The sequence below is a fragment of the Dendrobates tinctorius genome, unplaced genomic scaffold (genome assembly GCF_039654945.1).
Source record: "Dendrobates tinctorius isolate UK_male_01 unplaced genomic scaffold, ASM3965494v1 ptg000104l, whole genome shotgun sequence".
Classification (NCBI taxonomy): Eukaryota; Metazoa; Chordata; class Amphibia; order Anura; family Dendrobatidae; genus Dendrobates; species Dendrobates tinctorius.
In genome coordinates this window covers 20,379,926-20,406,340 of record NW_027361772.1, presented here as the reverse complement: position 1 = coordinate 20,406,340, position 26,415 = coordinate 20,379,926, and the positions used below count along the sequence as shown (strand labels likewise).

At 48.0% G+C, this 26,415-nt stretch overlaps 1 protein-coding gene across 6 annotated transcripts in view; it reads left to right on the top strand.

Annotated features, from left to right (window-relative positions):
* The window catches only part of SORBS3 (sorbin and SH3 domain containing 3), a 60,943-nt gene that overhangs the window by 15,639 nt on the left and 18,889 nt on the right, over positions 1–26,415 (top strand). For 4 of the 6 annotated variants that reach the window (XM_073588918.1, XM_073588920.1, XM_073588917.1 and 1 more), the window contains 5 exons: positions 6,206–6,239; positions 8,322–8,383; positions 9,080–9,138; positions 20,680–20,794; positions 22,211–22,315. In XM_073588918.1, the coding sequence (XP_073445019.1) occupies positions 6,206–6,239; positions 8,322–8,383; positions 9,080–9,138; positions 20,680–20,794; positions 22,211–22,315 (375 nt within the window). The remainder of the gene's footprint in view (positions 1–6,205; positions 6,240–8,321; positions 8,384–9,079; positions 9,139–20,679; positions 20,795–22,210; positions 22,316–26,415) is intronic. The other 2 variants (XM_073588919.1, XM_073588916.1) reach the window with 1 other exon arrangement.

Genomic DNA, 26,415 nt, shown 5'->3' with positions numbered 1-26,415 from the left:
CACGCGTCTTCTCCAGCACTCGGACGGAGCCCCCACTGCCACACACGTCATCTCCAGCACTCGGACGGAGCCCCCACTGCCACACGCATCATCTCCAGCACTCGGACGGGGGCCCCACTGCCACATGTATCATCTCCAGCACTCTGATGGAGGGCCCCACTGCCACACGCATCATCTCCAGCACTCGGACGGGGGCCCCACTGCCACACGCATAATCTCCAGTACTCGGACGGGGGACCCCACTGCCACACATGTCATCTCCAGCACTCAGACGGGGTCCCCACTGCCACACGCATCATTCCCAGCGCTCAGACGGGGGCCCCACTGCCACACGTATCATCTCCAGCACTCTGATGGAGGGCCCCACTGCCACACGCATCATCTCCAGCACTCGGACGGGGGCCCCACTGCCACACGCATAATCTCCAGTACTTGGACGGGGGACCCCACTGCCACGCGCATCATCTCCAGCACTCAGACGGGGTCCCCACTGCCACACGCATCATTCCCAGCGCTCAGACGGGGGCCCCACTGCCACACGTATCATCTCCAGCACTCTGATGGAGGGCCCCACTGCCACACGCATCATCTCCAGCACTCGGACGGGGGCCCCACTGCCACACGCATAATCTCCAGTACTTGGACGGGGCCCCCACTGCCACACGCGTCTTCTCCAGCACTCGGACGGAGCCCCCACTGCCACACGCATCATCTCCAGCACTCGGACGGGGGCCCCACTGCCACACGCATAATCTCCAGTACTTGGACGGAGCCCCCACTGCCACACACGTCATCTCCAGCACTCGGACGGAGCCCCCACTGCCACACACGTCATCTCCAGCACTCGGACGGAGCCCCCACTGCCACACGCATCATCTCCAGCACTCGGACAGAGCCCCCACTGCCACACGCATCATCTCCAGCACTCGGACAGAGCCCCCACTGCCACACGCGTCATCTCCAGCACTCGGACGGAGCCCCCACTGCCACACGCGTCATCTCCAGCACTCAGATGGGGTCCCCACTGCCACAGGCATCATCTCCAGCACTCGGACGGGGGCCACATGCGTCATCTCCAGCACTCGGATGGAGCCCCCACTGCCACACGCGTCATCTCCAGCACTCGGACGGGGGTCCCCACTGCCACACGCATCATCTCCAGCACTTGGACAGGGGCCGCGCTGTTGTATATTGCAGTCAGTGCGTTTTGGCATTTGCACACATTGGGCTGGATAAAATTACGTGTATTTTTCTGACTCACTGGCTGTTTGTTGTTTTTGGATTTGGAGCAAATTGTGCTCCCAGTTACCATTGTATTACGTCCTGAGTTCCTTTCAGATATGACTAAATAAAATTCCAGTAGCCATTATTATGATCATGAAGCAACAGGTCTGGAGCATCGTTCTTTACAATTCTACATTCTGTCTCCTTCTGTTACTCCTCCTGGAAATGTACACATAAACTGACAATAAAGGTGTTACGCCATGTTCAGACGTTCAGTATTTAATGGAAACTATCGCACTGCACTCAGATGACATCAGAGTGCAGTCTGATTTCTGTGCAATTACTGTGATGAGTGTCAGTTTCTGTAGAGGCGCACACCCTTAAGACAAAGCAAATAGTAGTAATCCCCAATCATAATAAGTATTTAATAGTTTTTCAGGTTGACAATAGACATAAGTCCATCATCCTATACTCTAACATGTTGATCCAGAGGAAGGTAAAACCCTCATGATGCTAATTGTCCCATATTAGGGGGCCAATTCCTTCCCGACTCCACATTCGGCAATCAGGCTAGTCCTCTGGATGTATTCGCAGATTTCCAGGATGTATCACGGAGGGACGACACAGTACAGAGCTGTAAGAAAACGTGCTCCAGCATTTTACTAGAGAGCTGACTTTAGGAGGGGCTGATACTTGTGATGTGTGAGTACTTGGGGGGCCACTTACAATGTGCTGTGACTGGCATTTGTAGTGTCTTAGCAGAAGGCTCTGGTGGGACATCTTTGGCTGGCTCCACTGGCACTAATGGCACATTATAGTGGGCCTATTAGATCTTCTATGGAGACCTAGGTTCTTCCGGCTGCTCCTCTGTGTAAGTGCAGAGCCGCATGTGTCTGCCTGCCAAGGGCTTTGAGATCACACTTGTATGGCTGCCAGAGACTGACAGATAATCTCTCTGCTGGGACGAATTCTCTGATACATGTGATGTTTTTCACATAGGCCTCTATCTGCACTGATCAGCCATAGCAATACAACATCCTGCCTAATGTAGTGCCGATCCCTCTCATACTGGCACGGACTCAACCAGATCTGTGCCCCGTGGTATCTGGCACAAGACGTGGTATCGGCAGGTCCCTCTCATACTGGCACGGTCACGGACTCCACCAGATCATTGCCCAGTGGTATCTGGCCCAAGACGTTATCGGCAGGTTCCTCTCATACTGGCACGGTCACGGACTCCACCAGATCGGTTCCCCGTGGTATCTGGCCCAAGACGTTATCGGCAGGTGCCTCTCATACTGCCACTTACTCCACCAGATCGATGCCCTGTGGTATCTGGCACAAGACATTATCGGCAGGACCCTCTCATACTACCACGGACTCCATCAGATCGGTGCCCTGTGGTATCTGGCACAAGATAGTATCAGCAGGTCCCTCTCATACTGGCACGGTCACAGACTCCACCAGATCGGTGCCCCGTGGTATCTGTCCCAAGACGTTATCAGCAGGACTGTTGTGAACTCATTTTCTGGTCTGCCTCTGGTTTCTGGTGAGGGAGCTGGTTGTGCTGACAGAGGAGTTGTGAGTTCTCTTTCCGGGCTCCCTCTGGTGGTGGCAGGAGGTAGTGAAGCTGATCTAATTAACAGAGACCTGCCACCTGATAATGAGGAAGAGGATTGGACATCTGGAGTCTGAGACTGGATTTAAGACAGCCGACTCCCTATTCCCATGCTGATGATTTTTTCCTGCCTCCTGAGGTTTTAGTTTCCAGCTCAGTTCCTGCCTTCTCAAGCTAAGTTGTCTTTGCTAATGTTCACATTTGATTTGGTTTGGTCTATTCAGTTTTTTGTGTGGTCAGCCAGCCCCAGCTGGGGCTGTGCTGAATTTCCACTCTTATGTCACTGTATGTGCCAGTTTGCTTTTTGTCCCTTATTAGAGTGGCCTCTTTTTGCTCTGTTCTCAGAATATGCCAGAGTGCTGATATAGTGGGAGAAGTCTACTGACTTCAGGGTATTTTTTGCTATCAGAAGTGTTGGACATTTTTGCAGGGTTTTTTGGCGTGATTGCAGGCAGTATCTTTCCTTTCCTGTCCTTTCTAGCTAGTGTGGGCCCCATTGTTTGCTCAGCCTATTTTCTTACCTGTGTTCATGTTTTCATCTTGTCTCACCGTCAGTACATGTGTGGGGGCTGTCTATTCCTTTGGGGTCTGCTCTGGGGCAGTTTATTTTTCCTCTTTTCTTGCTTTAGGCTTAATTAGTCCTCCGGCTGTGATGAGGCATCTAGAATCATCGTAGGTACGCTCCACGGCTGCTGTTAGTTGTGTGGTTAGGATCAGGGGTCTGCAATCCACGTAGTTGCCAACCTCTCTGGTTTTCTCTGACTTGGCTTGGTCTTGTTTTCCTCTTCGGTGACCCATTCATAACACAGGACCCTCTCATACTACCACGGACTCCATTAGATCGGTGCCCTGTGGTATCTGGCACAAGATGGTATCGGCAGGTCCCTCTCATACTGGCACGGTCACGGACTCCACCAGGTCATTGCTCCGTGGTATCGGGCCCAAGACGTTATCGGCAGGTGCCTCTCATACTGCCACGGACTCCATCAGATCGATGCCCTGAGGTATCTGGCACAAGACGTTATCGGCAGGTCCCTCTTATACTACCACGGACTCCATCAAATCAGTGCCCTGTGGTATCTGGCACAAGACGTTATCGGCAGGACCCTCTCATACTACCACGGACTCCATCAGATCGGTGCCCTGTGGTATCTGGCACAAGATGGTATCAGCAGGTCCCTCTCATACTGGCACGGTCACGGACTCCACCAGATCGGTGCCCTGTGGTATCTGGCACAAGATGTATTGGCAGGTCCCTCTCATACTGGCACGGTCACAGACTCCACCAGATTGGTGCCCCATGGTATCTGGCCCAAGACGTTATCGGCAGGACCCTCTCATACTGCCACGGACTCCATCAGATCGGTGCCCTGTGGTATCTGGCACAAGATGGTATCGGCAGGTCCCTCTCATTCTGCCATTGACTCCACCAGTTCGGTGCTCGAGGTATCTGGTCCTTTTATAAGTCCGGGGAGTTGCTCAGTGCAGCCTCCATGAGTCAGACTTGTTTTTTCCCACCACATCTCACAGTTGATCGGATTGAGATCTGAGGGGATTCAGACACAAGTCATCGCCTTGTCATGCTGCTCAAAACGTTTCTGAACAGTTATTGTGGCAGGGGCATTATCCTGCTGGAAAGGGGCACTGCCATTCTTGTAAATGCTAGAACCCAAGGTTTCCCATCAGAGCGCTGCCCCATCACTCTGTCTCCGCCGGCTCATCTTCCTCCCATAGTGAATCCTAGTGAATGATTCCTAGGCCCAGGCCCAGGGGCGGTCATATCATTGGTGCAACCTGTGCAGCCGCATGGGGGCCCAAGAGGTGAGGGGGCCCATTTCAACCTCCAAAGCAGGTGCAATTTTGCATTTTTAGATGCTTTTGGGCCACAGAGGGCCCATATATTGTTCTTTCACAGGGGCACTTTTCTGTCTGTGTCCGCCAGTGACCAGGCCCCTTCTTACTTCCCGCCATGGTCCAGTTCTCATGCTCATGTGCCCATAGTAGGAGCTTTTGGTGGTGGACAGGGCTCTCTGACCGGTCTGTGACTACTCCATACACAGCACACCACGATGTTCAGTGTGTAGTGACATCTTGCTGTCATAGCCAGTATTACAGTAGCTCCACACTAGGCTTTGATTACCACATGCATAAACGAGCTTTGGGCTCCTAGGACCCTGCCAATGGTTCACTCTTCCTTTGACCACTTTTGGTCAGTATGAACCCCTGCATGAAGGGACCTGCCAAAGTCTACCCATGACAACTGGTCCTAGTCATAGTTGCTCAAATGTTGACGCTTACCCATTTTTCTCTGCTTCCAACACATTGATTTCAAGAAGTGACTATTTAGTTGCTTCCTGATATATCCCACCCCTGACAATGACAGCGTGTGTTATAAATTCTGATCACTGTCTCCCTTCCAGCTCATTGCCCACGAGTGATTACACGGCCACCTTCATGTCTCCATTACTCGATCAACCCCTTCTGAATCCATGTTTCTCCCTAATAAAATAGTAGCACTTATCCTCACCTCCAGTTCCGGCACCATTCCAGCAGTGTCAGCACTGGCTCTCCCGGAGCTCACATAACACTGTTGTGTCACACATTCCCTGCAGCCAATCTTCACTCTCTCCTTCAATGGATGTAATTGACAAGCGGAGGAAATAAGACAGAAGCAGCAGAAAATCTCACTTCCTCCAGATATACTGTAAGTGATTTGTCTGAAGGAGAGTGAAGCAGCCGCTGATTGGCCACAGTGATTGCATGACATAACATTGTCACGCTATCACTGGGAGAGCTGAAACGACACCGCTGGAACGGAGTCGGCACCGGAGGTGAGAATAATCGTTATTACGTTACTTTGGGCAAACATACGGATTGAGAAGGGATTATTAGAGCAGTGGACAACCCCTTTAATAGATTACAGATCAGAAGACGTCATATAATCAGATCCCCGATTGCCAGGGAAATGTAATATTCTAGCACATGACATGATGACTTGATGAATAAAGTGTAGTCTCTGACCGAGGACTCCCCTCTATAACCTCCACTGGTCTTATAGGGTATTTGGAAATCAGTCATTATACAACATTCCATTTTAATAGTACTGCGATGATCTACCGTATATGTACACATAGTGGCAAGGCACACTGCCACCATATTGGACATAGTGGTAAGGCACACTGCCACCATATTGGAGATAGTGGTAAGGCACACTGCCACCACACTGGAGATAAGTGGTAAGGTGACACATAATTCTTGCACAGTTCCCCCTCTCCTTTGTGTGCCCTTGTCTGGAATGTATAAATCTCTCCATACAATAATGTCTTCACTCTGATCTCACCCAGCCTTTGTGTCTCATTGCAGGAAGTTATATTACGGAGATATTCACACCAAGCAGGTGAGACGGGGAAAATGGATAAAGAATCTGTGGGTAAAACAATATTCATCTTTTCAATTCAGGGTTTACACAATGAATGCGCTTTATTAGAATAGGAATGTAACCAATCCACAGTGCAATGTGAGAAAATGGCCAGATATAGTGACCACCATAGTGTGCAGGCGAAATGCCGCCCACCTTCACCCGTAAATTCTACAGAACACATTTTGTATAGGCTAGTTTAAAGGGAACCTGAAAGCAAAAATAATGGTATCCACCGGCAGCCATAGAAGTAACCTACAGGTAAATACCGTATGAAATATATATGTGGCTGTCTAATTGGAATTGCAGCTACAGAGAGAAAATGAAGTTATATTCTCTCTGCAGCCGCTTGGTTACAGTAAATCGGAGAGGTGAAAATTGGCCAACTTTATTGTTTATGGGGTCGTATAGGACTTTGATGGGGCATTTTATAGCAAGAAAGTGTAACTATAGATTAAAGGAGTTGTCCGGCCTCAGGGTATAAATCTGCAGTCACATGTGACTGCAGACTTGTGAGTCCTCACAGCATGCACAGTGCAGGTTGTGAGGATTATCCGGTGTTAGAGGCGGGCGCGTGACCGCAAGTATGCAATTTCCTCACATACGGCCACGTGCCGACTAGATGGGCGTCTAGACGGAATGGGGCCAGAAGTATGCAAATCCGCTCCGGAGAATCCTCAGTGCGCACTGTGCACACTGTGAGGATTCACAAGTCTGCAGTCACATACAGTGACTGCAGACTTGTACCCTAAGGCCAGACAACCCCTTTATTTTGTTTTTCCTTTGAGCAGCAGTAAAGTTATATTTTAAAGTTCTGGCTTTTTGCACAATTTGCTTTGGGAAGATGAATGAAAATGAATTGATATATTCCCCCATTGAACTCACTAATAAATTAGCATTAATTCTGATGCCCCTAGTGGCTACGTGAGAAAAAGGACTATACACTGTATGTAGCTGTTACGTTTTAGCTAAATATTGGGAAATTACACTAATTACAGTAGACAATCCCTTTAACTGGTTTAAGCTTCAGAATAAAAGTATTTAATGTTTTAGAGAAAATGGCTCCTTTTATCCAGAAACAGCGCCACAGCTGTCCGTAGGCTAAACATGGAATTGCAGTTTTTTTTAAAATTTAGCAGCTTTCTTCTAAAAAAAAATATATCTAGTCCTGGACCCTCTCTTTAAGAAAATGCAGCTACAATAACTCTGCAATAGCATCTATCATGTAGTACAGTATGGAATGAAAGGTGATAAAATGTTGTTTTAATATTCTCGAAAATTGCCTAAAAAATTCTGAAGGATTTTTGGATGATCCATTAACACCGAAGACTGATGTGGTTTAATAACTTTGTAATTTTTGCACAGTGAGGTTATTGATCCCCATAACATGCTACCGTCAGTTCCCACGATGACTATTACAAGCCACAGTTAAAAGATAGCATAGAAATGGTTAGGAAAACAAGCTAGCGTATGCTATAAAGTTTGGAATACTCTTTTACTATGGGTCTGTGGACATAAAATCAAGTGCTATGTTAGCGGTAGCATAATAGGAGGATCTAAGGGGTAACACGTTTCTCCTTGTGGAGAGAGACAAGCCAGGCCTGGCATGTCAGTGTAAGGAGACTTATACACCATGCATGCTGCTCTGAGAAATGAAATATGCAAATTGCCTCTTCAGAGAGGAAGAGGACTAGAACCCTAGCGTCACCTATTGGAAGTAGCAGTCCTTAAACTCAATATCTATAAGTCTCCTCACTCTGACATGCCAGGCCTGGCATGTCACTCGCCACAAGGAGAAACCTTACCCCTTAGATCCCAGTCCAGTCCAGAGCCTCTCACCTAGCTAAATCAGATCTCATACTTTGCACTGATGAGGGGCAATACCCCGAAACACTGTGTCTGAAAATTGGGATTTATCCTGATTCCTAAGTCATAGTGCAAGGCTTGTTAAAGAGTAAATATTGACTTTTAGGTTCCAATAGGTGGCGCTAGAGTTCTAGTCTTCTTACTCTCTGAAGAGGCAAGTTGCATGGTTTTATAGTAATCACACCTTGTGTCCAGCAGGTGGCAGTCCTGAGCCAAAAGCAAACAAATCTAGAAGACGGACTACAGAGGAGCAGCGGGTGAGTGCTCCAGACATGTTAGCAGACATCAGTGCTTTATCAGGGATCTGTGGCATGTTTTTTTTAATCATGATTATTTCAAATAGAGAAAAAAGGCAAAAAAAAAATAAAAAAAATAAAATGGAAAAAAAATAATGTGCAAAGCCGGAATGTGTGAATAAGTAGAGATGAGTTTGCCTTCGTAATTATCGGCATAGAACTCACTGTGATATCGTTAAGACATATTTAATGACGACCTCAGATTGCAAAGTCACTTTTTTCTTCTTACATGATTCCTAAGGCTGGGGGGGTGTTGTCGCCAATCTTAATGAGAGAAGTAAGATGGGGCGATCCCTTAAGAAGCGTACCTGCCGAGCACCACCAGAGGGCAGCGTGCACTTGTATCGTACTTTACACCATTTGTCGGGCGTGCGTGCCGATATCTCATCCTGTCTGGACTCTGGCGTAAAAATGCAAAAAGTCGCAAAATTCGAACTTAACATCGATTTGCGTAAAACAACTTTGACATTTTAGGCCGTTTTTGCGCCAAAGATTTGTTGAAAACTTCTTGATGAATTGGGCTTTTAATTGTAAAGGCGAATAAAGCCGTTCATCACGGATCTGTAAGGGAAAACCATGCACGGGCGGCAGCATCATCCCTAATCACATGTGCGCTTTTTCTACTTCGCCAATATCTTGTCTCCTTTATACTTTCAGGATCTATCACCAATTTCGAGAGCTGTAGTAAAGTTTGACTTTGTGGCCGAGTCAGAAAAGTGAGTGGGTATGACTTTATTTCCATTTATTTATTTTCTCAAAACTTTTCTCTTGTGAACTATACAGTATATATGGAATCTATGTACATGTAATGTCAGGTTTTTGTATCTTTGCAGGTCACATTTATATACTTTTATTGTTTGGTAATCGCGATCTGGCACCTAATGTGTGTTGGTGGGTACAGAGGGGTCCTGTTTTGGAGACCTTCTCATATATATGTATATATACTCGTATATATACATACACACATATAGAGGGAGAGAGAAAAGCTGGAGACATTTTCCTACAGTTTAGGGCAGAGGTGTACAACCTTTTTTCTGCCGAGGCCATTTGGAATTTAAAATAGCGTTCGGGGGCCGCATAAAATTATTAATAATGATGAGCGAGTATACTCGTTGCTCGGGTTTTTCCGAGCATGCTCGGGTGTCCTCTGAGTATTTTGGCGTGCTCGGAGATTTAGTTTCTCTCGACGCATTTGCATGGTTTGCAGCTGCTGGTCAGCCTAAATACATGTGGGGATTCCGTAACAAACAGGCATTCCTCACATGTATCCAGGCTGTCCAGCAGCCATAAATCATGCAGTTGAGGCGACGAAAACCACATCTCTGAGGTCATCAATAGGCAGGTAAATGTTCCCAATAGGCAGGCAAATGTCACTATTAGGTAGCACAGGTCCCCAAATAGTCAGGTAACTGTCCCCAATAGACAGGAAAATGTCCCCAATAGTCAGCACAGGTCCCCAATAGGCAGCACAGGTCCCCAATAGGCAGCACAGGTCCCCAAATAGGCAGTATAGGTCCCCCATAGGCAGCATAGGTCCACAGGTCCCCAATAGGCAGGTAACTGTCCCCAATAGACAGGAAAATGTCACCATTAGGCAGCACAGGTCCCCAATAGGCAGTATAGGTCCCTCATAGGCAGCATAGGTCCACAGGTCCCCAATAGGCAGCACAGGTCCCCAATAGGCAGCACGGGTCCCCAATAGGCAGTACGGGTCCCCAATAGGCAGGTAACTGTCCCCAATAGGCAGGAAAATGTCCCCAATAGGCAGTACAGGTCCCCATTAGGCAGCATAGGTCCCCAATAGGCAGGCAAATGTCACCATTAGGCAGCACAGGTGCCCATTAGGCAGCACAGGTCCCCATTAGGCAGCATAGGTCCCCAATAGGCAGGAAAATGTCCCCACTAGGCAGCACAGGTCCCCATTAGGCAGCACAGGTCCCCAATAGGCAGGAAAATGTCCCCACTAGGCAGCACAGGTCCCCATTAGGCAGCACAGGTCCCCATTAGGCAGCATAGGTCCCCAATAGGCAGCAAATGTCCCCATTAGGCAGCACAGGTCCCCATTAGGCAGCACAGGTCCCCATTAGGCAGCACAGGTCCCCAATAGGCAGGCAAATGTCCCTAATAGGCAGTACAGGTCCCCATTAGGCAGCATAGGTCCCCAATAGACAGGCAAATGTCCCCATTAGGCAGCACAGGTGCCCATTAGGCAGCACAGGTCCCCATTAGGCAGCATAGGTCCCCAATAGGCAGGAAAATGTCCCCACTAGGCTGCACAGGCCCCCATTAGGCAGCACAGGTCCCCATTAGGCAGCACAGGTCCCCATTAGGCAGCACAGGTCCCCATTAGGCAGGAAAAGGTCCCCATTAGGCAGGAAAAGGTCCCCATTAGGCAGCACAGGTCCCCATTAGGCAGCACAGGTCCCCATTAGGCAGCATAGGTCCCCAATAGGCAGCATAGGTCCCCATTAGGCAGCAAAGGTCCCCATTAGGCAGCACAGGTCCCCATTAGGCAGCACAGGTCCCCAATAGGCAGGCAAATGTCCCTAATAGGCAGCTCAGGTCCCCATTAGGCAGCATAAGTCCCCAATAGGCAGGCAAATGTCCCCATTAGGCAGCACAGGTCCCCAATAGGCAGCACAGGTCCCCCTTAGGCAGCACATCTCCTCAATAGGCAGCACAGGTCCCCATTAGGCAGCACAGGTCCCCATTAGGAAGCACATACTGACCTGGTGTTGAACACAGTGACTCCTGGATGGCCCCCAGGCCCCGCACCGCACACACAGCAGCACACGGTCACCACCGCAGCGGTGACCAGGGTGATGAAGATGGCAGGCTGGGGTGATGAAGAAGGCAGGCCGCAGACCAGTCCAGCGCAGCTCACACTCTGGCGTGTGGTTACTCGTCCTCTTCATTAGTATCAGTGCGCGGGGGCCGCTGGGGTCCCACGGGGTGTGCTCAGTCCCCGTCAGTTCGTGTACGTATCAGTGCACGGTATCCAGCGGGCGGGGCTAGGAAGCAGAGCAAGAGTGCTCCTCTGCTCCTCTGGCTCCTGCAGCAAGGTACCTGATCGCGGCTCTGGAGCGGCTGCAGGCCTGATCAAATGATATGGCGGGCCGCATACGGCCCGCGGGCCGGACGTTCCCCACCCCTGGTTTAGGGGGTCACTTTCCTCCCTGAATGGACTTTCTTCAACTGCCCATAGCAAATCTGTGACATTGTTTGTTTATGCCAAATGAGCGCTGCAGCCCATCAGAGGTCAGTGATGGGCTGCAGCCATCACAATTCCATGCACTGTCAGTGGGGTGGATGGAGATACTGTAGGTGGGCACATGGCTTGGTTATCTCAGTTAGTCCCATAGACTTTAAATGGAGTGGTAATAAGTCTGTGTGACAACTCCTCCATTCAGTTTCCTCCACCATGAGGGTTTCTGATCTCTGCAGTAGTAGTGATCGGTTTACGTCCCAGCAATGGTGCCCTCAGGGATCATACATATATCACCTATTCTGTACAGCTAAATTACTAAAACAAATAATGGGCTAAGGGTGAACGTTTCTCCTTGTGGAAAGGGCCAAGCCAGTGTAAGGAGACTTATAGGCCACGCAATGCTCCTCTGGGAATTTACATATGCAAATAATCTCTTCAGAAGAAAGAGGACTTTATCTCTCGTGCCACTTATTGGATGTAGCAAACCTAAAAGTCAATAATTTAATTTAAACCTCTCACCTAGACAAATCACATCTCCTGCTTTGCACTGACGAGGGGCAACACCCTAAAACACATATCTGCAAATGGAGTTTCTGTTTTGGCTTCTTCTCCTAACTCATGTGGCAAGGTTCGATAATGGGTCGATATTGACTTTTAGGATTGATACATCCAATAGGTGGCACCAGAAATAAAGTTCTCCTCCTACTGAAGAGGCTATTTGCATAATTAAAATAATTAAAACAGCCAAAACACTTATTACCGTATATAACTAGTGGTGTTTAAGTTTTGGAGTCTACCCAGACCCAGATCAGCTTTCCAGAGAAGGTGACGTAAGATGAATGGGTTTTCTTAAAAGTGGACAATCCCTTTAGGAAGTAAAATAGAGTGAATATCAAGGTCCACTGTGGATTACTACAGTTAGGTCCATATATATTTGGACAGAGACAACATTTTTCTAATTTTGGTTCTAGACATTACCACAATGAATTTTAAACAAAACAACTCAGATGCAGTTGAAGTTCAGACTTTCAGCTTTCATTTGAGGGTATCCACATTAAAATTGGATGAAGGGTTTAGGAGTTTCAGCTCCTTAACATGTGCCACCCTGTTTTTAAAGGGACCAAAAGTAATTGGACAATTGACTCCAAGGCTATTTCATGGACAGGTGTGGGCAATTCCTATGTCATTCTCAATTAAGCAGATAAAAGGCCTGGAGTTGATTTGAGGTGTGGTGCTTGCATTTGGAAGGTTTTGCTGTGAAGGAAACAAGCGGTCAAAGGAGCTCTCCATGCAGGTGAAACAAGCCATCCTTAGGCTACAAAAACAGAAAAAACCCATCTGAGAAATTGCTACAACATTAGGAGTGGCAAAATCTACAGTTTATGCAAATAAAGTCCGTGGAGCCTCATTTAAGAGTCTCAATCACGGGACTAGCCAGATCTTCCTCCAGGGAAGGACCCAGCCAAGGAGTGGCTCCTTTCGGAAACCACCATTACCACCATATTAAGTGGCCCTTTAAGTCAATATCCCGCTCTTTACGAGTTTACAGATATGACAAGGGAAATACCACACACTGATGAGGGGCAACACCCCGAAACAGCTGTCTGTGGATGGATACTTGGCCTTGGTATTTCCCTTGTCATATCTGTAAACTCGTAAAGAGCTGGATATTGACTTAAAGGGCTACTTAATATGGTGGTAATGGTGGTTTCCGAAAGGAGCCACTCCTTGGCTGGGTCCTTCCCTGGAGGAAGATCTGGCTAGTCCCGTGTTTGAGACTCTTAAATGAGGCTCCACGGACTTTATTTGCATAGTCGTATTTCCCAGGGAGCAATGCACCTAGGATTTCACTGATTGAGCGCCTTTGCCGGCTGCCGCAGTGTTTTCTTTGACTGGTCTCCCTGAGGTCAGTGATTGTTTCGTGAAGTAAAATCTACAGTTTGGCACATCCTGAGAAAGAAAGTATGCACTGATGAACTTATCAATGCAAAAAGACCTGGGCGCCCACGGAAGACAACAGTGGTGGATGATCACAGAATAGTCTCCATGGTGAAGAGAAACCCCTTCACAACAGCCAACCAAGTGAACAACACTCTCCAGTAGGCGTATCAATATCCAAATCTACCATAAAGAGAAGACTGCATGAGAGTAAATACAGAGGGGTCACTGCACGGTGCAAGCCACTCATAAGCATCAAGAATCAAAAGGCTAGACTGGCCTTTGCTAAAAAAAAATCTAAAAAAGCCAGCACAGTTCTGGAAGAACATTCTTTGGACAGATGAAACCAAGATCAACCTCTACCAGAATGATGGAAAGAGAAAAGTATGGTGAAGGCGTGGTACAGCTCATGATCCAAAGCATACCACATCATCTGTAAAACACGGCGGAGGCAGTGTGATGGCTTGGGCATGCATGGCTGCCAGTGACACTGGGTCACTAGTGTTTATTGATGATGTGACACAGGACAGAAGCAGCTGAATGAATTCTGAGGTATTCAGAGCCATACTGTGTGCTCAGATCCAGCCAAATGCAGCCAAACTGATTGGTCGTCGTTTCATACTACAGATGGACAATGACCCAAAACATAAAGCCAAAGCAACCCAGGAGTTTATTAAAGCAAAGAAGTGGAATATTCTTGAATGGCCAAGTCAGTCACCTGATCTCAACCCAATTGAGCATGCATTTCACTTGTTAAAGACTAATCTTCAGACAGAAAGGCCCACAAACAAACAGCAACTGAAAACCACCGCAGTGAAGGCCTGGCAGAGCATCAAAAAGGAGGAAACACAGCGTCTGGTGATGTCCATGAGTTCAAGACTTCAGGCAGTCATTGCCAACAAAGGGTTTTCAACCAAGTACTAGAAATGAACATTTTATTTACAATTATTTAATCTGTCCAATGTCTTTTGGTCCCTTTAAAAACAGGGTGGCACATGTTAAGGAGCTGAAACTCCTAAACCCTTCATCCAATTTTAATGTGGATACCCTCAAATGAAAGCTGAAAGTCTGAACTTCAACTGCATCTGAATTGTTTTGTTTAAAATTCATTGTGGTAATGTCTAGAACCAAAATTAGAAAAATGTTGTCTCTGTCCAAATATATATGGACCTAACTGTATCTACCAAACCTATGGAATGTGGCAAAATACAAATTATTCTATACATTTTTCTCTGTCGCCTCATTTGGGGACACAGGAACCGTGGGTGTGTGCTACTGTCACTAGGAGGTTGACAGTATGCATGAAAAAAATGTTAACTCCGCCTCCGCAGTATACACCCCTCCGACCGGCTGTAGGACAATCAGTTTTGCTTAGTGTCAGCAGGAGGTGGACAGAGGTCTCTCACAGAGCCATGCCTACCTCAATGTGCGTCGTTCCTTTTCATGTAACCATGGAGGGATACAGAGTAGATCGGCTACATCTGTATTCCCACACCGGGATTATGAGTACGGCGTGTACTGCCACCCCATATCCTCATGAATCCAGCGGGCAGGAACCTATCCCCTAACACAGGACTCGTGTTCAGGTGGCAGCTCCTGGTCCTGACCTTCGTCTCCCATCACTCGCCCACCAGAGCCTGATGATCGAGAGAGATGCCCTGCAGAAAAGGTTTGGGACAGCAATCTTTTCATGCAGGTAAACCAACCCCTGTTGGGACAGCAATCTTTTCATGCAGGTAAACTGACCCCTGTTACAGGGTGAACTGCAGGTAAGAGGCTGCAGCGTTGTATGATCTGCTCACCAGCCGCTCTGGCTGAATGTGACTGCTGTAATCAGCACTCGGGCTTACAGCCCATGGCTCTATACTTAGTTTAAGAGCCAACACTTACACTCAAGCACGCGGTGCAGCACGGTTCCAGCCTCCTCCCGTGGCAGCGTTATGGCTCTGGGCTCCGCCCCCCCGGCTTCCTCTTCCTGTACCAGCGCCATCTTGGTGCTCCAGGAGGCCAGAGCAGGGCCCCACCCACCACTTCCGGGCGGGGATTTCATAAGGCTTATAGGCAGCGGCAGGGCTGTTCACCTCACTCTCTCTCTCTCTCATCAGCCTTCGGGCGGCAGCTGTGGCGAGGACACAGGTCGTGGGTTTGTGAGTACTGCACTACAGGTTGCTCCCTCACTCTGCTCTCTACCCCCGACTGTCAGCACCAGGTAATACCTGTCAGTATGCCCAAGGGAGAGCAGTCCCGCTCCTCCTCCTCCTCATCCGCTTCAGTGACCTTGGTCAAATATTTTGTATGTACCAAATGCAATGTCAGGCTTCCTTCAGGTCAGTCCTCACCACTCTGCTCAGATTTCAGCAGACCTACGGTGTCACCTACGCTAGAGAGCAGGTGCAGCCCCCCAGCTTTGCCGGTCAGAGCTCCCACATTACCCCTGGAGCAGGAGGAAGCCACCTTGCCTGCCGCCCAGGGGCCATCCATCGCCACGGGAGACAGCGAGTGTCCAGGATGGGCCTCTTCCTTATCTAAGTCCATGGCCGACCTTGCCAAGGTATCACAGACCTTGGTAACGGTGCTTAACAGATTGCCACTTCAGACTCCAGTGGACACAGGAGCACCAAAGGAGCCTCCTTTTGTGCCTTCTGGAGGCCGTAAAAGGTTTAGACAGGACAACCAACCCAGGTCCCCTTCTCACTCCATCTCACCGCCAGAATTCCTCTGGCTGTCTGCTTCCTCCTGGTCCTCATCCCCGGAATCAGGCGAGGCATTATCAGAGACACACTCAGAGGAGAGTTCTGAGTACGGACCAGAACAGTCCCAGGTCAAGGATATGGTTCAAGGCCTCATTGCCACAGTCAATGAGACTTTTAACATTGGGGACACCACATCAAAACCTAATGATCAGGTTTTTTCATTTAAGCGTCACAAGTCCCCCCTCTAGGGTCTTCGCCTTCCACAAGGATTTTGAGGAAGTGTTGGCCAGGGAAAGGGAGAACACAACCAGGCAGTTTCAGAGAGGGAATCATTTTGGGATTCTATATCCCTCCCCTCCAGATCTCACCGCCAACTGGACCGCCTCCCCTTCGGTGGACCCACCAGTGTCCAGACTCGCTACCAATACAGTCCTCCCACTCGCCAGTGGGGCAACCCTAAAAGATCCCAATGATAGGAGGATAGAATCCCTGGCAAAATCCGCCTTTGATGCAGCAGCCGCTACATTGTGTCCAGCCTTCGCCTCTGCCTGGGTAGCTAAGTCTGTTACAGAATGGGCCAAACAGCTTAGACAGGGCATATTGGCCGGGGCACCACCAGCGGAACTGGCGGAGTTCGCAGATCAAATCTCTCATGCCGGGAGGTATATGGTATCAGCAGCCCTGGATGCTGCGTCTTGCGCAGCTCAAGCATCCAGTAACATGGTAGCCGTCTGGCGGACGATCTGGCTAATGGCTTGGCAGGCTGATTTGTCCTCAAAGAAATCACTGACCAATCTGCCGTTTCAGGGCACCCGGCTCTTTGGGTCAATGTTAGATCAAATCATTAAGGATGCAGCGGGGGTACAAGCTCCCTTCTCCCTCAGGCCAAACCTTGCGATATGTTTTCAAACATAGGGCTCAGCCCTTTCGCCGTACCCCAGCGACAGGCACTTATGCTCAGGGCCCGCAGAGGTCGCAAGCACCGAGTGTTAGGAGGAAGGTATCATTTCGGGCCACCCCGTCATGGCATTCCCGCAGTTCCAACAGCAGAGCTACCAGGTCAGGGCCGGGCAGAGCTACTTCAGCCTGATGCCAGCAGGGAGTCCAACTCCCTTCCCAGTACCTCTCCCAGACTAGGAGGCCGCCTTCTCCTCTTCAGAGATGTCTCGCAGAATTCAGTAGAGGACATCTGGATAAAGGAGGCAGTATCAACAGGATGCAAGAGAGACTTCAACGCGCTTCCGCGAGATCGCTTTTTTCTATCACAGCCACCAAAAGACGCTGCTATGGCTCTATGTTTTTTTGCGGCAATCGACTCTCTCCTCAACGCAGGAGTAATCGTCCCCGTTCTCGAGCAGGAACGTTTTACCGGCTTTTACTCAAACCTGTTTGTGATACCAAAAAAGGATGGCTCAGTTCGTCCCATACTAGACCTCAAAAGGCTAAACAGATTGGTCCGCTTACGCCATTTCAGGATGGAATCAATTACGTCTATGGAGGATCAGGAATTCCTATGTTCCATAGATATCCGGGACGCCTACCTACACGACCCATTTTTCAGGGACATCAGAGGTTTCTGCGTTTTGCTGTTCAAAAGCAGCATTTCCCGTTTGTGGCCCTGCCATTTGGACTGGCAACAGCCCCCAGAATTTTTACAAAGATTATGGCAGCGATGGTAGCTATATTAAGGGTCAGAGGCATAATATTGGTATCATATCTCGACGATATTATCGTCAAGGCGCCCTCCTTCGCTCAGGCTCAGGAAAATCTAGCGGTAGTTTTAAACACGCTCTTCCGGTTTGGTTGGATCATAAACAGGGAGAAATCCCACCTAACGCCAACACAATGCCTAGAATTCTTAGGAATGGTAATTGACACCAGCCGCTCAAGGGTCTTTCTCCCAGAAAGAAAGTGGATTACCCTCCAGCAGGGAATTCGCTCTCTGTTGAAATTCCGGCTTCTATCCTTTCGCGCTGCCATGAGAGTCCTGGGAAGAATGGTGGCAGCTTCAAAGGCAGACCCTGTGCCCTGTTCCGTTCCAGGATACTGCAGAGGAACATCCTTCTTCAGTGGGACAGGTCCATCTCTTCGCTGGATCGCCCCTTCCTCCTCTCCATTCAGACCAGGGAGTCCCTCAAGAGGTGGCTGACCTCCCCCCTTGTTCATCTGGGACGGCCTTTTCCCCCTGTCCACTGGCAGATAGTAACTACAGATGCCAGTCTCCTGGGCTGGGGTGCGGTATTCCGCCACCTGACTGTCCAGGGACGATGGTCGAGGCAAGAATTCTCACTATCAATCAACATTCTAGAACTGAGGGCGGTCTTTCTAGCACTTCAACATTGGGAAAGATACCTCGACAACCAGCCAGTCCGGATTCAAACGGACAACGCCACGGCGGTGGCATACATCAATCACCAAGGGGGAACCAGAAGTCCCCGGGCACTGGCCGAGGTATCCAGAATCTTCAACTGGGCAGAAACCGCAATTCCGGCAATTTCGGCAGTTTACATTCCCGGCACAGACAACACGGCCGCTGACTTCCTCAGTCGGGAGGGGCTCGCGGCAGGGGAAAGGTTCTTACACCAGGAAGTGTTCAGTCAGATATGCCAGCTATGGGGGACTGCAGATGTGGACCTTCTGGCATCGCGACAGAACAGAAGGGTCCAACAGTTTGTCTCAAGATACCGCGATCCTCTAGCAATAGGGGTCAACGCGCTGGTCATTCCCTGGACACAGTTCAGACTCCCTTACCTGTTCCCTCCCCTTGGCTGCCCAGGCTGCTAAAGAAGATCAAGGCGGAAGGGGTGCCGGTCATATTGGTCGCCCCGTACTGGCCCAGGAGGGCCTGGTTCGCAGAAATTATCAATCTTCTCACAGGCACCCTCTGGAGACTCCCCGACAGACCAGATCTCCTGGCTCAGGGGCCGTTTTACCACCCGAATTCTCGGTTGCTCAGTTTGACGGCATGGCCGTTGAAACCACAATACTGAGAGCAGCGGGTTTTTCGGACCGAGTAATTAATACAATGATCCAGGCTAGGAAGCCTTCCTCTTCCAGGGTCTATTATCGAGCCTGGAAGGCCTATTTTGGCTCGTGTGAGTCTAATCACGTCACACCTATGCCCTGTTCCCTGCCATCTGTCCTAGCTTTTCTCCAGGCAGGGTTAGATGGCGGTCTTGCCCTAAGTTCCTTGAAAGGCCAGGTATCTGCTCTCTCTATTCTTTTTCAAAAGGATTTGGCCTCCCTCTTACAGGTTAAGACATTTCTGCAAGGAGTGGCACATGCGGCCCCTCCTTACAGATCCCCTGTGGCTCCATGGGATCTTAACTTGGTCTTGGAAGCCTTGACAGGTTCACCCTTTGAACCCCTACAGGAAGCTCCCATGTCTTTGTTGTCCTGGAAGGTGGTATTTCTTGTAGCCATCACCTCTATTAGGCGGGTTTCAGAATTATTGGCATTGTCCTGTCATCCTCCATTCCTAATTATGCACCAGGACAATGTTGTTTTGTGGCCTCCTCCTAACTTTCTTCCCAAGGTGGTATCGGCCTTCCACCTGAACGAGGATATAATCCTTCCGTCATTTTGTCCCGCTCCAACCCATCCTCTGGAGCGTTCTTTCAATAAGCTAGACCTGGTCAGGGCTATAAGGATCTATCTGGCCAGGACCGCTCCTTTCAGGAAGGCGGACTCGCTCTTTGTTATCCCCAATGGGGTGAGAAGAGGCCTGCCGGCCTCTAAGGCGGCAATTGCCCTCTGGATCAGAATGGCAATTCTGGAAGCCTACCCGTAAAGGACAGGGTGTCCCCTGCTGGGGTCAAGGCCCATTCAACCCGGGCGGTGGGCGCCTCCTGGGCGGTACACAACAGGGCATCAGCCATGCAGTTGTGCAAGGCTGCCACATGGTCGCCAGTGCATACCTTTTCAAGGTTCTATAAGGTCCATACCTATGCTTCAGCGGACGTCAGCCTAGGCAGAAGAATCTTGCAGGCGGCAGTGGTGAGTTCTCCGACCTGAAGGAATTTTCTGTCTTTTCCCACCCCAGGGACTGCTTTTGGACGTCCCACGGTTCCTGTGTCCCCCAATGAGACAAAAGAGAAAACAGGGTTTTGGTTGCTTACCATAAAATCTGTTTCTCAGAGTCTTCATTGGGGGACACAGCGCCCTCCCATGATTTTATTATGCGTAATGAATATATGATGACTTGCATGATAATGTCTCCTCCTACTGCTTTTTCACTAACTGATTGTCCTACAGCCGGTCGGAGGGGTGTATACTGCGGAGGCGGAGTTAACATTTTTTTCATGCATAGTATCAACCTCCTAGTGGCAGCAGCACACACCCACGGTTCCTGTGTCCCCCAATGAAGACTCTGAGAAACAGATTTTACGGTAAGCAACCAAAATCCTGTTATTCCGCAGAGAGATTTCCTTGCAGCGTGGAACCATGGTCAATATCCTGAAGAAAATAGATGACCACTGGCTGCTGGGAGAACAAGATGGAAGGAGAGGCATTTTCCCGGAGAGCTACGTCAGGGTCAGTAGTTATCTACATGTGTATGTACATTGCTAACACTGACGTCTTGCAGAAAATAACATTTACTTGTTAAATGCGCCGACTTGTAGAATTCATTTAGCTATAGATTGAGGGTTAAAGTTGTTTGAGTACCACCTATTTGCATGTTTTTCCCCCTGTCCTGACATCCACGTTTAGTTACTGATCCACATATTACTATTAGGTCGATTTCACACTTCTGACATTCATGGTCGATGATGTTTTGGACTGCCCTGAGGTCTCCTGACCCAAACTCAACAACCTCATATAATCCTCTTCTGACCCTGAATGTCAGAAGTGTTAAACTGGCCTTATCTGTGATCGACTGATCATGACTGATCGATTCATAAAGATCATTTCCCATGATCACTTCATAATGATCATTTCCCTAAACCAACGGATCATGACTGATTGACTCTTCATGATCATTTCCCATGATCACTTCATAATGATCGTTTCTCTCAATCAACTGATCATAACTGAGCCACCATTAACTGATTATTTGCCTGTGATCAATTCATCTTTAGTGATCCACAGTTATCGTGATGTCATCTCCACTAATAATCACTGAATAAATCATTACGATCATCTCCCAACATCGATGCTTAGTTACTAATCAACTTATGACTGTTATCTGTGATCAACAGATTATGTCTGATCAACTTATAATGATCATTGCTCGCGATCAACTGATCATGCCTGCTCCTTCATAATGATTAATTGTAATCCATGATTAAAATGATCGTCCCATTTACTAACTCATAATAAATAATTCTAATCATTGCTTGTGATCAACTGATAATGATCAACTTATATAAATCAACGCTCCATTTCTGCGAATAACTGATAATGACTGTTCTAATCTAAATAATCATCATTTAAAACAAATGTGTTGTGACTAACCGCCAATAACTAGCCATCTGATGATGATCGTGACCTGATCAACTAGTGATGCCTGATCAACTAATTATGGTCATGTCTTCTGATTAACTTGTGGTGCCTGATCAACTCATTATGGTCATGTCTTTTGATCAACTTGTGATGCCTGATTTACTCCTTACAATCGTCTTCTGATCAACTTGTGATGCCTGATTAACTCCTTACGATCGTCTTCTGATCAACTTGTGATGCCTGATCAACTCATTATGGTCATGTCTTCTGATCAACTTGTGATGCCTGATTAACTCCTTATGATCATGTTTTCTGATCAACTTGTGATGCCTGATCAACTCATTACGATCATGTCTTCTGATTAATTCATACAAATCGTCTTCAATCATGAGCTAATTATTTTAGATTAATTATGACTTTAGGTAAACACATAATTACCACAGTCTTGTCTGACCAGTGTTGTGCGATCGTCCTAATATATTATTGATTATTTCTTTGCCCCTATAGGTTCTAACCCCCGGTGAGCCCGAACCGATGGACACACCGCAGCTCTCAGGAATTGCCCTTTATGATTTCAAGGCGGATACTGAAAGAGAGTTACCTCTCCGTAAAGTAAGGGACGGCCCCTGTGATGTTAGAATTCCTCTCTACCTCTCATTCCTACATGTGCAAACAAACAAAGGAAACCATGGCAGCCAGAACGTAATCATAAGCCACGTCCATCATAAACCGATTGTGCTCCATTTATGCGCCAACATTTTCTTCTATTACATTTAGAATATTTTGATGATTTTAATTGTCTTTTTACGGGAGAGCGTGAAAATAATTTGTCCTTATAACTTACCAACATGGAATGATGGAGACTCAATTGTCTAGAAAAAGAGAATTCCACTTCATCATTGTTCGATACCTCCCCGCCATGGGGCAAGGTGGGCACCCGGGGATGACAGGCTACCTCCTGCTTCCACTGCCTCCATTACGTGGCACCATACCTGCTACTGTTATGGGACTGATGTGGCTGTGAAAGACTTGTCTGGTAATATTTCCCATAAACCCCAAATCTGAAGCCTATTTTTATAACACTCTGCCACTCCACTGTTCTTCCTCTTGGAAATATAGGAATAGATTAAAATCTGGCAATTCTCATTCCCCTTGTCAATTAAGTGTGTTTCTATAGAGCAGGAGGCTCTGGTTACATTAATATACATTTTTCTGGGAAAGGTTTCCGTAAAACTTGTATTTTATTGGTTGAAATAACTGGTGCTTTTATGCTTATGAGTCCAGTGGGCGGTCCTATTCATTGATCGCTGCCAGTAGGACCGCCTACTGGACTCTTAAGTGTACAGTGATTTCAATGAATAAAGAGTGCTCCTCTTAGAGTCAGGCTGGCTAGGATTACACTCTGCTTATAAGGGGAGCGATAGTGTTCAGTGGTCAATTTATTTCTTAATTTTTAGGAGTTTTTCCTCTAAGATTTCCAAGATGCATCGGAAGAATATGAAGGTCACATATAGTCAGTGTATAAGGGTCTTCTTTGCCCCCATTTCAGCTGTTTCATAAATATGATAGGTAGTTGCGCCAAAGCTTGAAAGCTGCAACATGTGGATCAATCTGACCCATTGTACATCAAATTAATGCCCATGGTATGACGTGTCTCACTGATGACTGACAGCACTGGCTTTCCTGAGCTTTGTCTGCAAGTACACACTCCAAGCAAGCCAGTGCTGTCAATCACCAGTAAGGGAGGCGGGGCGTAGAATGATGTACTGGGCCTTTGGCCACACCCAGGGTGCACCAAGACCCTAATTAGCATATTTGATTAAGCTTCAGTTTCTGCAGCTTTTTATCACTAAAGAGCTTAGTTTCTGCGATCAGTTTGGGCTGACAGTCCCACTTTAAGGGCTTTTCTGTAATGACATTCCTGACATCGGTGCTCAGGGGCGGACATGGCATATGTGTGACCCGTCCAGCTGCACACGAGCGCTGCAGGCACAGCTGCCTTACCAGAACAATGGGGCAGATTCGCTAATCCTGTCTAATATTTCATCAGTGTAAACTTACACTAGACAGTTTTAAAATGGCTAAAAATGTGTTACAGCGGCTCGTACTGGATGACAAATTTGGGGAATCTTTAGACATTTTTTGTCTAACCTCACATCACCTCTTGGTTGTTTTTACTCGGCGCTAATAATTTATATCAAAATTTGGGCCTAATTTTGGCACAAAAAGTGTTTATAATAATAAATGTAGTGCAAGGCGTTTACACAACTTCTTGATGCAAAAAGGGCAGACATCTACTGCTTCTGACTACCCCATATACATGGGTGCTTGGCTGAGCGGTCATGTGCTTTCCACTGGGGAGAGAGGAGAAAGCCTCTGCCAGATATACTCTGGCAGTGACTTATCTCCCCTAAAAACAGAAGTATCTGACATCTAAATTCCAACATGTCCGATACTCCCCTTCCATGACAGCATCTGTTGGGGACGAGTCAGGGGGTGCCATACACGTCAGATGGTTGTTTTGCAGAAATCGATGGGTTCGGCCAACTTTCATCTAATGTGTATGGGGGCCTATGGACGGCATACTTGCTTGGAGAGAAATTGACCCAGAGAGCCCACTAGGCCCATATAATGTTCTTGTATGAAGCCCCGTAGGTAATTACTAGTACTGGGACAGATGTATAGAGGTCTGGCATGACCCCATGGCACCACGTGCAGCCGCTCTGTGCGACATATCTATGTGGCTACTACTGAGAAATAGTCGGTTATAAGTTCATCTCATGATGCCGGCTTGAAATTGACAGAAGTGCTGTTGCCATAGGCGTGTAAACATGAATTATACATCGGCTTCATCACTAAGGAGGATGACAGCCAAAACATGACACGTCAACACAACCTTATGGAAACATTCCTGGGCCCGGGGAGGGACGTAGGACAATGGGATGGAGAGGTGGCAGCCGTTATAAAAGCTACAAAGGTGGTGATGTAAATGACGTACGATTTACAAACAAGTGACATAGGACCTTTCTCTCATATCACTAACATGCCAGCAATTTCCGTATCCACTCAGCTTTCCCAGTCTGCTGAATGGCAAATCTGCCTTTATCTCCACAAATATAGAAGTAGGAGAAAATTCATGGAATAATTCATATTAGATCGGGGTCACACTTGCGAGAAACTCGCTCGAGTCTCTTGCATCAATACCGCCGCCGGCACTCGGACCGGAGTATGCGGCTGCATGTATTTCTATGCAGTTGAACTCTCCAGTCCGAGTGCCGGGTATTGAGATGCGAGACTCGTGCGAGTTTCTCTCGAGTGTGACCCCGGCCTTAGGCAGATACTGGGAAAGCTGTGTGACAATCCTTGTGTGAGCGAAGCGATAATGCCATGTTGGTCGTCTCTCATCTTTCCCCATCCCCTGAATGTACAAACTGACCATATGTCCAATAATATATCAGAGGATGATGTAACTATTCATAAGTCAGATTTGTGATGCTAAAAGCTTGGGAAAGATGGGTGACAAGCCTTACTGCAATGATAATGATAGGCATATTGGTTGTCCTCCATCTTTTCCAGCCTCCTGAATGGTAAATCTGCCTTTACATCCTGCAATAAAGAAGTAAAGGATGTATAAATTCACAATTCGGAAGATTTCTTATGCGAATTGTGAATGTGAAGAATGGGCGACACTGTGAAAGCTGGATCAGACTGAGAAAGCTGGGTGTCACTGTGAAGGCTGTATGATATTATGAAGGTTGGATGACACTGTGAAAGCTGGATCAGACTGTGAAAGTTGGGTGACACTATGAAAGCTGGGTGACACTGTGAAAGTTGGGTGACACTGTGAAAGCTGGGTGACACTGAGAAAGTTGGGTGACACTGTGAAAGCTGGATCAGACTGTGAAAGCTTGGCGACATTGAAAGCTGGACGACACTGTGAAAGCTGGGCAACCCTGTGAAAGCTGGGCGACACTGTGAAAGCTGGGCGACACTGTGAAGGTTGGATGACACTGTGAAAGCTGGACAACACTGTGAAAGCTGGATGACACTGTGAAAGCTGGGTGACACTATTAAAGCTGGATCAGACTGAAAGCTGGACGACACTGTGAAAGCTGGGCGATACTGTGAAGGTTGGGCGACACTGTGAAAGCTGGGCGACACTGTGAAGGTTGGGCGACACTGTGAAAGCTGGGAGACACTGTGAAGGTTGGATGACACTGTGAAGGTTGGATGACACTGTGAAAGCTGGGCGACACTATTAAAGCTGGATCAGACTGAAAGCTGGACGACACTGTGAAAGCTGGGCGATACTGTGAAGGTTGGGCGACACTGTGAAAGCTGGGCGACACTGTGAAGGTTGGGCGACACTGTGAAAGCTGGGAGACACTGTGAAGGTTGGATGACACTGTGAAGGTTGGATGACACTGTGAAAGCTGGGCGATACTGTGAAGGTTGGGCGACACTGTGAAAGCTGGGCGATACTGTGAAGGTTGGGCGACACTGTGAAAGCTGGGCGACACTGTGAAGGTTGGGCGACACTGTGAAGGTTGGATGACACTGTGAAGGTTGGATGACACTGTGAAAGCTGGGCGACACTGTGAAAGCTGGATCAGATTGTGAAAGCTGGGCGACACCGTGAAAGCTTGGTAACAATCCTTGTGAAAACTATAATGGGAGCCATAATGGTTCCTCCCATTTTCCATTAGCATTAA